The sequence below is a fragment of the Xiphophorus couchianus genome, chromosome 4 (assembly GCF_001444195.1).
Source record: "Xiphophorus couchianus chromosome 4, X_couchianus-1.0, whole genome shotgun sequence".
Lineage (NCBI taxonomy): Eukaryota > Metazoa > Chordata > Actinopteri > Cyprinodontiformes > Poeciliidae > Xiphophorus > Xiphophorus couchianus.
This window is the reverse complement of record NC_040231.1, coordinates 3628247-3643522: the sequence shown is the minus strand read 5'-3', so window position 1 is coordinate 3643522 and position 15276 is coordinate 3628247. Positions and strand designations below refer to the sequence as shown.

Genomic DNA, 15276 nt, shown 5'->3' with positions numbered 1-15276 from the left:
TTTCATAACCAAAGGAAAAGTCTGATCACAGCTTATAGAAAAACGTCAGGAAAAAAACAGACCAGTCAAATAAAACTAATCTGTCGACGGCAAGAAAAGGACAGTGTTACCAAGACTTACAATCCTGCAGTTTTTGTGTAGGTTTTATTTATTGGCTAAAATTATCTTGGTTTTCAGAAAAAGTGTCTGAAATTTCTAAATAAATTCCAGGTTATTTTGGTAAGAATACATGTACTGGTGAAGTTCGCCTTTATGCAGATGACACTCTGCTTTATTTTAAGAAGAGTTTCCTATACCTCAGCTTTAGACACTGTGGTAAATAATTTGTAGGAATATGTCAGCTGTTAAAAGTTCACCTTTATGCAGATGACATCTTTATTTATTTAGATCACTTTACTTTGAGAAAAGCTGTTTAGGACCTTCAATCGCTCTGTGGCTGCTTCTGATTACTGCTTTCCTTGTCAGAGTGGATGAATAGTAATTTCTTGGCTCACCTTCTACCTTCTTGCTCAATCTATATATTTTTTCCAGACAATGGATTAAACAATGCCTTGTGTTTCTTTATTTGTATAGCCCAATAAAATACATTGAGATCTGTGGTTACAATGTGACAAAAATGTGGAAAAGTTGAAGAGATTTAAATATTTTAAGAGAGTAATATACATGTGAATTTATCTTAAAAGGTATAATTAGTGACAACATATGACACCAAAGCATCAAATCTCTAAAGATCATCAGTAGTGGCACTGAAGGAGAACATGTTTGTGCCTCAGAGATCCATCTTTTACATCTTGTTATAAATCTGGGATTCTGTCAGACGATGCGTTTCGTACAAGACATTTACAATCGCCTCAGCAGGAGCATTAAATACTATAAATTACTGTTTCCAACAGCGACTCTTGACACAAAAGATACAAGGTTACAACCACACACCAGGGGAAAAAGCAATGATCCTGTTTTATTTTCCTGAGCTGCTTAGATTTAATGAGATAACTGCTGCTACAGTGACTGGGGACAGATTGGAGATTTATGGTGGATCTAGGAAGCAAGTCACAGTAGCAAGCAGAGTATACTGAAAAGTGCTTAAAGAAAGGCTTTAGCTGTGCAGGCGCTGATTTATCCACCGACAGAACCGAGGTGAGGCCAGGTGGGTATTAAAGTTCATAATTTAGCCTAGTTAGCCTGAAGGTAATTAAAAGACTAATAACTAAATCAGTCGAGCTCAAAGTGAGTAAGAAATATTCTTTTTGCTCTTCTCCCTGCCTTGTTTTTATAGGTAGTCATTAAACAAAGCTGAAAATTTGCAATCAGGATTAAAATATATCACTAAAATAACCTTCTTCTCTTTTAGGATTCAGATAAAGTTTTCCGAGTCACTTTAGAAGCTGCAAAGTAATAAATATAATCTTTTTGTTATTGTAAGATTTTGGAAAGATTTGTGTCATCCCAGAATTTCCCTTTCAGTAAATTATTTCCAGAACTTCAGAAAATAGATAATCTGAATCAAATATTGATGCAAAATATCCTCCAGGCGGTAAACTGGCTGACTACTGATGATTAAGGATTAGCTTACAGTTTTTCTGCAGCAGCTGTTTTGTACTTCCCAGAGTTATTTGTTTAATTCAATATGAATCAAAAAGAAAAATTTAAAACCCAATTTATTAATTACAATAAATGAACAAAACAACAGAAATAATAAATAAAATTAATTATGAAGTCTCTATAAACACAATTATCCTTAAAAAGTGGCTATTTGGGACTAAAGCGCCCGACTGGAAACTTTTATCATCCAGTTTTTGATAAAAAGAAAAACAATAAATCATGCAAATGGAAATTATTGAGTTTATTTTAATTCGTTGTGTAATTAATTGATTTATTGCTACAAAAAATCCTGATTGCTTCATTTGTCTAATCAAAATAGAAATACATTAGTTGAATATGACATATAGATATAACAAACTTTACCTGAATGATTGCAAATCATTTGCAGAAGGCATTCAGCTGCATTTGTGTTTTTAAAAAAAAATCTTTTCTGTGTTTATTATAAGGATTAGTAATTACTAAAAAAAACAATAGTCAGAAATAGTGATATTTCTGTGACAAACCGTCTCTCCTTCAGGGATCAATGAACTTTAAGCTGATTTTCCTTCACTTGAGCGATCTCTGTGTGCTGAGAAATGACACAGCCAGAGCTAACAAAGACAAACTCAGGATTTAATCGTCTGTACAGGAGGAGCAGGAGGAGATCAGGACACCCAACTCACCTCACTGCAGCACAGAAAAAGCTCCATGATCATTTCCACTAAACCTAAATTACAGCAGGTCTGAAGCTGCTAAAACCAGTGACCCATAGAAGTGACTCAGGGAAAATGGCTGCTGAAACTGCAAACACATTAAGCTTAACCTTCAACTTACCAACATGAATTAAACTCTCCAAAATGCTGCACACAGAGCAAAAGAGACAAAACGGAAAAAAACCCTGACTCTAAGGATGTTTTGTGAATTCTCACAACTCTTCAGCTCCACCACGTTTAGTGCAGAGTGCACTGCGGTGTTAAGAAAATATCAAGACCCTGCAAACATGACACATTCTGTTAGTCCATGCTGCACCGTTTATAATGGAGCCAGAAGGCTGGAGTCTGCACACACAGATGACCTAAAACTGTTCTTTCACACATACAAGAGAAACTGCAGAGGCAGCAGGAATAATGCATGCAGTGAATATCTAAATGAACATTAAAAATGCAGAACACCAAGCAGGCTGATGCTGCCTGAATGCAGCCATGTGAAAAAGGGAGGTGAAAATGAGGAAACTAAGGGTGTCTTCACACCTGATCGTCCAGTAGACTTGGACCAAAATTGCAACATTTGCTACATTTTCAGCTGCTGTGGTTCTCAAACCAACCAAACCCTTTGGAAACCTGTTCCCCTCCTCACCTGTGGGGGCGCTGCACCAAGAACCACTAATGGAAACGACTCTGAAGAAGACATGAGTGCAACTTCCTGCTTCACAAAATGTAAACAAAAATGGAGTAGCGACAGATTTTAGGGGTTGTAGGATTTCTTCCTTCACACGTTTGTGTTGGTTATATTTACCCAGACTGCTTTGAGATACATTTTGCTTATTGCTTTTGGTCTCTGGTTCGCCTGGAGTCACATATCCAATCAAACTGCACCAGAGTTCACTTCAACCGAGCAAAGTAGTTATAGTTCCAGTCGATTAACTAATAACATCTGTTTAGACTTTCTGTGTTGTAGTTTGACCTCCAGCCATCAGAGGGCACCGCTGGTGATCCTGAAGCGGAGTCCAGCTGATAAAGATGGCGGAGATATCCCGGAACGGGAAAGAGAACCGTCCAAACAAAGTCCAGTGTGGGATGAAAAATGCATTTTATGCGGTTTTGTTTTGAAAAATTGTATTTTTAAATTCAGCAACCTATTTTGTTACATTTTAGTTTAATAGTGTGAGCAAACCACAATTTTCTGTTTATTCAGTCAATATTTACCACAGCTGACAAAATATTTTTACATTTTTTTTTATTTAGCTTTATGAAAATTTTAGCCCTTCATGTGATAGAAAGACAGTCGTCCCTCTTGACACAAGAAAAAACTCAGGTTTTTTAGAAAGTGGCCGCTTATCAATCAACCAACTTTAGATCAACTCAATCAATAAGTTGGATCTCTAGAGACAAGACGTAAGTTTTTAGATGGAGTTTTTTGGTCCACATCAGAGTTAAATTACACATTTGGACCAAATCTTCTACGCAAACAGAATAGAGTTTTATTAAAGTGACTAAACAAAGCTGGTGTGAATGCAGGATTAAATCAGTCCTGAAGGTTTTGAAGGTTTCCTAAAGCAAAACGCAGAAAAGATCAGAACTTCAGGTTAGCCATGCAATGCATTTTCACTCAAAATTATTTGGTTATTTTCGCAGGTAATGCACACCAGGAAGCAAGCAGAACAGGTGAAACGGCAGCTTCCTTACCTTCCCTCCTTTCTCTGCGCTCCGCTCCGAGTTGTAAAGCTGCTCGCAAGAGGAAGCAAGAGGAGACAGAGGAGAAAACTTAACTTGAAAGCAGAGAAAGTTACAGGAGGTTCACTGAAACACTCCAACCCAAAGCAGAACCAGAAAGAGAAGGACGAGAAAAGATTGTTTATTTTTAGGAAACCAAATTAAAATGTATGAAAACGTGGGAACTCACTTTGTCAACACAGTCGTCAAAGAACGCCAGGCTGGTGTCTTTGTCGCTGACGAACGAGCATTCCTCGATGAAGCGGATGAACATCTGGGTCTTGGTCATGAGCGAGTAAAACTTCTGGTGAGAGCGGTCGCGGCTCTTCAAGAATCCTGCAGATTTAAAACATCAAACTTTAAAAACTGAGCTAATTTCACCGAGAGATGACCGGCTGCGACAGCAGCAATTAACCGACTTCCTTCAAAGGTGTGCGACTTTGTGGCTAAAGACTCCATTATTCTATAAAAGGCTGTAAAAATATTCTACAACCTCCATTTGTGTTGGTTTGGATAATGCATGGTGTTATTACTGTAATGGCCAATTTGGGATGTACGCGAACGTCGTGAAACGGCTCCATAATAGATGCTGAAAGCAGCTTAACTGGGTAATAAGCCTCGTCTGTTACGAGACGGAGAGCAGGAAGAGCGGCCGCTGGCACAACGCAGAGGTGAACGCAGAGTGTTTCCTGCAGATGATTAATATTTTATTTGTGACAGAGGCCACATGTAAGCAGGACCAGCAATTACTTTCTCAGGTTATACGCTGTGCAGTTTAATTTTTCTAATATAAAAACGCATTTTCTCTGTTATTTCAGTCTCTTTACCATCTGAAATACAAGGATCTACTAACAGCTTAACAAAACTATTCCATAGCAAAACAAAAATGGCAAACTAGCCAATCCTTAATGTGGAAAAATAAATTAGTGAGAAGTCTGTAAATTTATATGAAATTATTTTAAATTAATTGGTTGGAGGTAAAATTAATATTTTAGAATACATTTTCATCTATAAAGTCAGCTCATCATCGTGTTCATACAAACATGATAGGTTTTCAAATATTTTTGCTGATGCAAAGAGAAAAAATATTTACAAAAAATTGTGGGAAAAACAAAATTGCTTATGTTGTTTTTGCCTAAAAAAAACAGTTTTTTGATTAATTACTAAAGTATTAAACTGCGTGATTAAGTTGCCTTTTAGAGAGCTTAAAGATAATTTTTTACAGCTGAATGTCACTCCATTAATTTGAAGGTTTTAAAAAGGAGAATCCCAGATTTAGGCCCTGTTTTGAATTATTAGTAATGTCTACTATTAAAGTTTGTCTTTATGCAGATGACACCATACTTTATTTTAAAAGGAGTTCCCCAGGGCTCAGATGCAGGCCTTGTTTTGAATTATTAGTAAGAATTTGTCAGTAATAAAGTCCTAAAATCCTGGTGTTCCTCAAAGTATCAAACTCTCTTTCAGCAGCTGTAAACTGCCAGTCAAATTTCAGTTTTTCAGAAATCACTTACAAATCTCAGACATTATTCTGCACCAGATAATGACCATATCAAAGTTATACCATCTTACAAATACTCAGACATTTGGCTTAATTTAGAGCGCATATTGACAATTTTGCAAGGAACATATTTTATTTTTAACATAAATAAAAGTAATAAAAACCTTACAGGGTGTTTCTATTATTATTGTGACATTCTACAAAATGTCACATTGTACTTATATTATGTATATGTTTCCTATTTTGGATTTAATCTCATACTTATTGTTGTAACTCTGTGAAGATGACCTTTTACATTTATTCTGTACACTTCTGGTCCTTGTATGTCTCCATATTTTGGGCACCAGACTTGAATGTCATGTCTAACTGATCAAATCCCCAGAAAAAAAACCCCATGAGTTTGATCATGTGAGAAATGAGAAGTTCAGAAGCAACCAAAATGTCACCTTCAGAGATACTGGAGTGGAAACGCTGCAGCTGCAGAATAATCAGAACTGACATTTTCAGCCTCAGAGAGAGAAACTCAAAATGATGTCATTACAGGCATCATTGTTTTTATGTTTTTGTTTTTTTTATAGTAGGACAAAAAGTGATTCACCCAAGTCAGACTGTATTCATGTCTCACATGTCATCAAACTTCTTTCTTCCCAATTTAACAAACCAATCCAACTTCCTCCCATTCAAGAATATTCTGACTTATTGGTTATTTCTCCAACTCATTCAGCATTTCCACATGACTAAAATTAGCTCTGATTGGATTTAATCTCTCCAAAATATATTTGTCTCCTATTTTATTCATAGTTTATCTTGTATTTAACCTATATTTTTATTTAGTTTGTCTAGTTTCTAGTTTTTTTTACATTTCAAAATGTTACTTGTATATTATGCAACACTGTGCATGCAATTATCAGAGTTGGGCAAAAATTGTATTCAAGTAAGAGCTGCACTTCTTCAACATATTTTTACTCAAGTGTAAATAAAAAGCAGCCGTCCAAGAAATTACTCAAGAGTAAAAGTATTTGGTAAAAAGTCTAATCAAGTACTGAGTAACTGATCAAATTATCTATCATTTAATATTTAAACATTACATTACATCAAATGCATCAAAATATAAAGTCAAGTGGAAAGTTTAGTATTTTTTAAAGCTTAGTATTTTAAAACAATAATTCATTCAAGTAACAAAAATAACAAAATCAGGCAAAAGAAAATTGTTCCAAATCAGTTTCGTCTGATTAAAATTTTATGAAACTTTAACAGAAACTGCAGCTGTGTGTGTGTGTGTGTGTCTGGTGGATTTTTGGCTAAAACATGTTTGTCATTCATTCAGTGGGTAGAAAATCCAGAAATTTTACTCAAGTAAGAGCAAAAATACTTCATAATAAAATTACTCAAGTAAAAAGTCCAGTGAAGTAAACTTTTTTTTAAAGTTACTGAAGTAAATGTAACTTGGTATTACTCAGCTCTGGCCATCATTCAGCTTTATTCCTCACCTCCCAATAAAAGATAAAAGCAGTTTCATCTAAAGTGGTCGACTGTTTAAAGTCTTAAGGTTTAGGAAGAGAATAAATAACTGTGTTTCAGCATGCTGTTTCGTATTTTTCCTCAGGTTTTGGAGCGCCATCAGAGGAAACGTGCCTCATTACTCTGTGTTGGACTTGTTAGGGTTTCTGTGTGAAGACTTTGAAGCAGCTGCATGGAAACAGTGGAGCCGGGTTAATGCATTCAGCCCGCTTCCTCTGGGAATGCGATGTCCGGCTTCACATGCAGCACTGGTTTTGAAGTCGTTTTGATCAGACGATTTCGGCGTGTTACCTTGTAAGTCGAAGAGCGAGCTGGCGTCAGTGGCCTTCTCCGACGGCGCCTGTGTGATGGGCCGCAGGAAGGAGCGGTACCCCTTTAAAATGGCCGCCATGAAGCGCAGGAAGGCTTCCTGGATCTCCAGCTCCAGCGTATGGAGGCTCTTCCCACAACTCAACTCTTGTGAGTCGCTCATGCTGAGCTCCAGCAGCCCGTCGGAGCGGTACTGACCTGGTGACAGAGCCGTATGTTAGCACAGGGCTTCCCAAACGTTTCCACGCCATGGCGCCCAAACAGCATTAGCTGGACTCTGTTTGAAAACCAGCAAACAATGCTACAAAATATATAAAGAAACTAACTCCACCTCTACTTTCAATAATGATTTAATTCATTTAGCATAAATATTGTGTTGTAGCTTCTGATTTTAGCTGTCCATGCTATGCTAACTTAAGGAGCAAAGCAGCTATTTGACTGTTAGCCAATCAGAAACATGAGCATGTCAAACAGCTTTCCAATTAGACTGATGATAAATTTTTCTGGGTGATAAGAAATTAATGCAATAAATGGTAATATTGTTGTTTTGAGACAATTTTCAAGCAATATAGTGGTAATGGCATAATAATGCAAGAACACATTTTCAAAGATCAATAAACTTTAAATTGTAATGAACATTGAATACTGGAAGACATTTTAAATATCCAAAATAAATAACACAAGAACAACAAATAAAATTAATTATGAAGTCTCTGTAAACAGAATTATCCATAAAAACGGCTGGTTGAGACCAAACCACCCGAGCTACAACCAATCAGATCCAGGAGGCGGGTCTTATCGCTGTCAATCACTTAATGTACTCGCTACTAAATGTGTTAAGGGCAGAGAAACAACTTACTCTTAGAGAAAACCCATTTGTCTGTCATCATCAACAAGGTATGCGAACTGCTGCGTAGCAGATCACACACGGAGGGTGATGGACAACACTAAGACCCGCCTCCTGGCTCTGATTGGTTGTTTTTATTTAGCATTGGGAGGGCAGAGGAGCTTGATTATTTCACATATTTCTCATTTCAAAGTGTCACAACATGGTGACAGTTGTAACAAATATGTAAAAAATATAATAAAAAATAAAAGTTCCCTCCTGCAGGTTTTAAAGTGATCATCTTTGACTCCTCAGCAGTTTAAAATCAGTTTTTCCAACATTGATTTTTCCTGTTGCGAAGCCAATGAGTTCTTCTTTATAAAAAGCGGTTTAGTTGTTCAGATGGCAACTTTATAATAGATTTAATACCCAGAGAGAGATTAAAGTATTACTACATCAAACTGGATTAGCAATACATTTTTAAAACAATGAAGCTGAAGTTTATACCTGCTTCCCCCAAAAGGACATTAAACTCTCCGGAAAACTTCAAAATGCATATCAATTTCCAGACGTCTGGCAGCGGCAGAGGAGATTTTCAACTTCACTGAATCAGAAAATTCATTTATTCAATTACTGCAGCTGAATAAGCAGCTGTTTCTGCGGCTGAGCCGCTCAGAAAGTCGACAAGAACAGAACGAGACGCTGATTAGGATATTATCCCAGGAAGGATTATTTCTCACTTTCAGCTTGTTGAATGAAGAGGACAAGGAATGAGTGAAGAATAAAACTGCAAAAATATTAGAATAATAAAACAACTGGGGATGATTAAAGAAGCACATCAGTTTTTTATTACCCATAATTACCTAGAAAGCTTTAAAATTGCAGCTACAGGCGTAATGTGAGATTAAAGCGCCTTGACACTTTCTATTCATGAAACTTTAAAAACATGTAAAGGAAAACGCAGAGAGTACTCACCGTCAACCAGCTGCTGGTGGAGATTACTCAGCACATTCATCAGGTTTTTACACGCTTTCTTTGGCAGGATCTTCCATGTCAGAGCGCGTTTATCGTCGTTGCTGCAAAAGCAGAGAAGCAATGAAAAGCTTGGCCAAAGTTCAGACCACCTGCCAAGCTTTCTGGTAGACAAGAAGTTACAAGAATAACTGCTGACGAAATGTTGAGGAAACGTTTTAAGAAAAGTTCATTCTGGTGATTTTACAAGAAGTCTCTAAATTTAAAAACTCATAAAAAAAAGAAAAAACTGCAAAAAAAATTCACATTTTCTCAAAGTAAAATTCAAACACTTTCCAAACACTTTCAAGGTAAATTTTCAAACCACTTCTACACTTTAGAGACAAAAACAATACAAATTAACTTAAAAAAAGTTTCTACTCACTAATATATGGTATTATCCATTAGTTATTACTAATATCTTGTGATAGTATTTTACATTTTACAGCACGGACAAAAAACCCCTAAAATATAGCAAAAGTTTGTTTTAAAATCTCTCTCTCTCTCTCTGCTTACTGGAAGATGGTGTTTGTGTCCAGGTCCACACAGTTCACGTCAGGCGGAGGGTCGTAGAGGTCAAAGTACCGGGAGTCGACGCCGACGATGAACGGACAGGGGGCGCTCAACACGTCGGCCAACGCCAGGGGGCAGAGCGGGATGTAGGGACACGGCCAGTGGAAGGGGAAGATCATCTGAGGTGGAGGAGAACCAAAACAAACGTCACGCTGGTGCTTGACGATTCAACACACAGAAAGTATTCAGACCCTTTGAGACACAAACCTCACTAAGACATGTAAAAACTCACATTTTAAAGCAACTTTTTTATGATGTTTTATAATTCTACAAATGCAAACAAATCTGTGAAAAACAAAAACCAACTCCCTAAAGGTGACCTATGACTTCCTTGAACTGGCTGGATAAGTCTAGTGCAGGGATGCCCAAAGCGTGGCCCGGGGGCCGTTTGTGGCCCTCAATCCCAGGTCAGCCTGTTGATGCAGATTTAAAGCTTTCACTGTTGGTAACATAAAGTACAACACAAAGTTTTCATCCAGGTTTTTACTTTAGATTTTATTTATTTTAACAGTAAAAGGAAACAAGAAAAAAACATAAAGTGGCTTTAACTAAAGGCGGACCTGTGTTGTTAATAAGTTTGTCAAAATAAAGCCGGACCGGGCCATATTCTTGTCTCTAAAAATACACAAAAAAGTCCAGAAAAGGATGAAAAATTTTGTGTATGGTTTGCCTTTTTTTTTTTTTAAGTCTTTATTTTAAATCTACTTCTGGCACATCTGTCGTCTGCAGAAATCTGATTACTTTGCTCCTTTCATTAAAGTATTTAATGTCTATTTGTAATTTTTTTTATGTAGAAAGTAAAAATAATATAAAAAAAATAAGTAGTTTTGCTATAAAAAACTTTTTGCCCTATGCCAAAAGTTTGGGCACCACTGGACTGTGATTTATACAAAACATGTTTGTTTCATTTTTGCACAACATCATTCTTACATAAAGACAGAGAAAGAGTTTAATAAGCTTGCATCATTGTCCAGGTTTCTGGTGTCAACTTACTGACACCAGCGCCTCTGTGACGCTGGTCAGCACCGCCGGCCGTAAAGAATGGACCAGGATTTTATGTTCGGTGACGGCGAACACCAGCAGGGTGACGGCGTTCTCCGGACCGAGGTTATGGAGCAGAGTGGAAAACCTTCCTCCGCTGCGGAAGACAAACGTAAAAATCTTATTTTATTTCTGGTTCCAACAGGAAAATTAAGTCAATAACATTGATAATAAAAAAAATTAAAATAAAAAAACAACCACTGGTTCCACTGGCAGATTTTTCTCCACCTGTTTTTCCTGTTTTAAGTGAAATAATCTGTAATTTGTTCTCTATATTAAAGGATTATCGATTTAAAAAGCTGATTAATCTTGCTGAAAAGTGACTTTTAAGTTATTTTAAATGAACTAAAATATTTAAAATGAAAAGCAGACCAAAAATACTTGGTGATGTTTTATGTTTTTGCAGTGCAGCTCTGAATTATTTCAGAAACTGCAACGATCTACAATACAGACCTTAAATCAGAAATAAAATGAGTAAAATCAATAGAGCACTTTTGCCTAAATGGCCATTAAACAGGTGTAAGGTCAATAAGTTGCAGCTTATGTCAGAGGGAAAAGATTTAGATTGGTGAATAAACATTTAAGAGCAGCTGCTCTCACCTGAGCGGTAAGGGAGAACTCACTGGCTGGCTCAACATCAGGCTGTCATGAGGAGAAAGCTGCAAAAAACTGGAGAGTCAACCAACCAAAAACACAAAACACCTGCAATAAATCACTGAAACGTTCATTCATAATGGAGGAGCCGAACACAACCCAGCAGGCAACCAGAGAAATCTCACCAATTTCACTGCTGCAATTAAAGAGCTTACCTGCACCAGGATGCGAGGCCTTTGGGAGGAAGGGAAGGGAACTTTGTGCATGAAGTGAGAGATATGTCTGGGAAAAAAAAGAAGAAGAAGAAGAAAAACGGGGGACGTGAGGCCAGAAATAACAGCAGTGGGTGGCAGAATAGTGTCTTTTATGTGCAGCAGAGGGGGACATAAAAAGTCTGTTTCACATTACCACAGCAGCAGAACTTCAGGAAAAAAAGATCCTTTCTTTCAGCAAAAAACATAAAAATTGCACTTTTTTGTTGTGTGGGGAGAAAATAGACTTATTAAAGTGAAAGAACGAAGGCAGCGCCATCCGAGTCTTTGATTCAGCCAGCAGAAAACTACAAGAAAATCATGGAAAAGTCGGGCTGCTGGGTAAAATATAAACAATATCTGACAACAATAAGCAATATATCGAGTAGGCCAGTCATGATCAATTTACCTGGACGACAAATTGTCCCATAAACAATAATATTGTTGCTTTGAGTCCATTTTCAACTAATATAATGGTAATAAGGCAAGAACACATTCTCAAACATTAAATTCTAATGAACATTTAACACTGGCATTGTTTTATTTATTTATCCAAAATAAAAAAGTAAAACATCAGAAACGACAAATAAAAAGAATTTTGTCAGCCAGTTTATGTTACAAAGCCATTGTACAGCGCATACAGCAGTAAAACCAGCTGACCAAACATGTTTGAACTTTGCTTGGGTTGCTAGGTAACGGCACAGTGACCGTCAAATTTGACTTAACATTCAAGAGGTTTTTGAAACGACTCATTTTCCAGACACCAAAATTGTTAACTTATTGCCAGGAAATGGCTGCTTTTTTAAGTGTTTGACCTGTTTTCAGAAACAGTTGAGAGTCAAAAGCCCTTCTCTTTTCCAAGCCAAACCTGCTGAAGCTGGGTTGCTAGGTAACCAGCTTGGCTGGGGTTGCTAGGTAACACCGCAGTGTGACTCAACAAACAGGAGGTTTTTGAAACGGCTCATTTTCCAGAAATCAAAAAACATTAACTTATTAATTCTTATTTTAAAAGCAGCTGAGTTGTTTTTAGAAGCAGTCGAGACCAAAACGGAAGCACAAAAATGTACAAAATGTTAATTTTTCCATGATGGGCCCACTTTAAAGCGACAGCTTACTTCTCAATGGGCAGCGCGTGCGGGCCGGAGATGGAGTATCGATAGAGGAATGTGAGGAACTTGCGGAAAGCGTCGAAGAAGGGCCAGTGGGACAGCAGGCAGATGCACTTGTTAGTGTAGACTGAGCTGGTGTTGGCGGCGCCGTTTCCAGGATTGATGGCGGCGTCCGCTGCAGAGCTGGATGGAGAGGCGTTGCATTGTTCTGGGCTCAAGAGGCCCAACTGGGAGAGCTGCGTATCAGTCAGGCACTCCTGTGGGTAGGGCTCATAAAACTGGATGGCAGCACCGTAAACCTGAAACAGGAGAAGGTGATAAATCACATCCATCTTTTCACGCTGCTGCTCACTGAGACGACCTCCATCAGGACCTCCTCACTGCACAACTCGGTAATTATCCGAGTGAATCCACTCATATACGCTGAAGGTCCACCAGAGCTGCAACCAACAGTTATTTTAGTAACGATTAATCTGTTATGATGACAATTAATCAATTAATCGGAAAATTAATCAATTAATCAGGTTTTAAAAATGGCACATTCTGCAGATTTTTCATTTGCATTATTAGAAATATATTAAAAGATGCAAATAAACAATACAATTCCGTTTTAAATAATAAAATAAACATGTTATTGCCTCAAATGAAATAATGTGGCTGTGGAGGACAAGTTTATATATAAAATATACTATTAAAACATATTTGTTTAATTAGTAATTTAATAAGTGCACTTGTTGAGGTTTAGGTAGCATTATTATATTGCATGTAGCTAATTTCATAATGTTTTATTGTGAATAAGTGTTTTATTTTAAGTTTGTATGTTTATAGCTTAATTGGCCACTTTGCAATTTATGCAAATGAGGTGTGCAGCGCTGGAGCGTGAACGAAGGATAGATAGCAGAGAGAAGAGAAGGCGCTGCAAGTAAGATGGACAGAGCCACACGGTTTTTCAACCGTAGTTTGTTTTGTGTTTATCTAGGATTCAATTGCTCTTATAAAGGATAACGCAAAAAAACTGTGGAATAAATTTTTGCTTTGCATCTTTACATCCGAGCACTGTGGAAGTTTTTATTTTCCTCTTCAAACACGCGAGTAAAATCAGCGAAATTAACCTTGTGGCAACACAATGGCATTCCTTCACATATCCTGACATCAACATGTGAACATCAATATGGTGCAGGGCTGTACTTCCCTTTGGGAAATACTCGCATTACTCTTAAAAGTAAACTTTTCACAAAAAAAAAAGTTACTGAAGAAAATTTAATTGGGTTAATGTATCTAGTTGCTACCCAACTTTGTAGTAACGTTTGTCCAACTCCACAAAAAATGTGTCTTCTTCCTAATAATTTATTTTTGTAACTTTTGTTGATTCAGTTTCATATCTACGCTGTTTGTCAGGTGATTCTCTTCAGGTAAACCGAGTCTTTCCATCCTGCTGAGCCGAGTTAAAAGTCGAGTCACACACACCTCCAGCCTTTCTTCCAACATAAACACACACACGCACACACAGAGCCTCGACTCGGCAGCAGGTTTCGACACTATTTGAACTCCGACGCTGCTAAACCATCGCTGCACTGTGGAGGTTGTTTGTTTTTATCCCGATTGTGTTTCACCTCACGGTTCAGCGATACGGGTCGGCTCCGGCCTCGTCGCAGCAGGAACTCTTCACAAACCGAGAACCAGAGCAGTGAGGTCGCGTTGATGTTTACAGAGTCAAGAATGAGAGTCTCAGCGACGCATCAGAGAGAGATCTGAAAGCTAAGATGATCAACCAAACTGTGAAGGGCTCGCAGTCAAAAAGTAAAAAAAATATTCCTGCTGATAAAACTGGAAAGATGTTTGTGCTACAAATAAATGCCAATCTATCTGTAATTTTCCTGATAACATTTTTATTAAATTTAAAAATTTGTTGCTTTTTCTTCAACTTTACAAATCAAAATTCCAAATATTTCCAAATGTTCAGATTTGAGTAGCAAATATTTCATAAGTTTTGTTTTATTATCCAAAATTAACCATAATTCACTGTTTTTAGAGTATCTGGGAAAAAATGATCTCAGTTTGTTGACAAATCTGCAAACTCAGATGTAAAATTTAAGAGGAATTTTTCTATATTAAATACAGATTTTATTCAGAGGCATCCTTATTTTATTTTCAACCTTATTTATATAGAACTTTAGATAATGAGTTGCACTAAAATGCTGCAAAACAACAATTGATAGAAGCTAAAAATGAAAAGTAAAATATACACCAAAAATAAATTCTAATTAATTAAAAATATTAGACAACATATTGTACAAAATTAAAAGAAAATCCCTAAAAAGATTTTATTCAGTAGGATCTTTATTCTATTTTCAACTTTATTCATAGAGAACTTTCTGGCAAATGAGTTGCACTAAAATGATGCACAGCAACAAAAAATAAAACAATAGATGGAAGATTTTAATAAAAGTCAATAAATTGTATTTAATTTAAAAAATAAATAAAATATTGTACAAAGTGTGAAAAAATACTCATAAAATATTAGGAT

General features: G+C 36.8%; 1 protein-coding gene across 10 annotated transcripts in view; it reads right to left on the bottom strand.

Annotated features, from left to right (window-relative positions):
- The window catches only part of LOC114143376 (C-myc promoter-binding protein-like), a 71927-nt gene that overhangs the window by 27643 nt on the left and 29008 nt on the right, over positions 1 to 15276 (bottom strand). For 5 of the 10 annotated variants that reach the window (XM_028015325.1, XM_028015326.1, XM_028015329.1 and 2 more), the window contains exons 6-14: positions 12756 to 13048; positions 11605 to 11671; positions 11396 to 11454; positions 10748 to 10892; positions 9698 to 9873; positions 9146 to 9246; positions 7327 to 7542; positions 4204 to 4349; positions 3987 to 4025 (exon numbers count right to left, since the gene is read on the bottom strand). In XM_028015325.1, coding sequence (XP_027871126.1) covers positions 3987 to 4025; positions 4204 to 4349; positions 7327 to 7542; positions 9146 to 9246; positions 9698 to 9873; positions 10748 to 10892; positions 11396 to 11454; positions 11605 to 11671; positions 12756 to 13048 — 1242 coding nt within the window. The remainder of the gene's footprint in view (positions 1 to 3986; positions 4026 to 4203; positions 4350 to 7326; positions 7543 to 9145; positions 9247 to 9697; positions 9874 to 10747; positions 10893 to 11395; positions 11455 to 11604; positions 11672 to 12755; positions 13049 to 15276) is intronic. The other 5 variants (XM_028015328.1, XM_028015330.1, XM_028015335.1 and 2 more) reach the window with 1 other exon arrangement.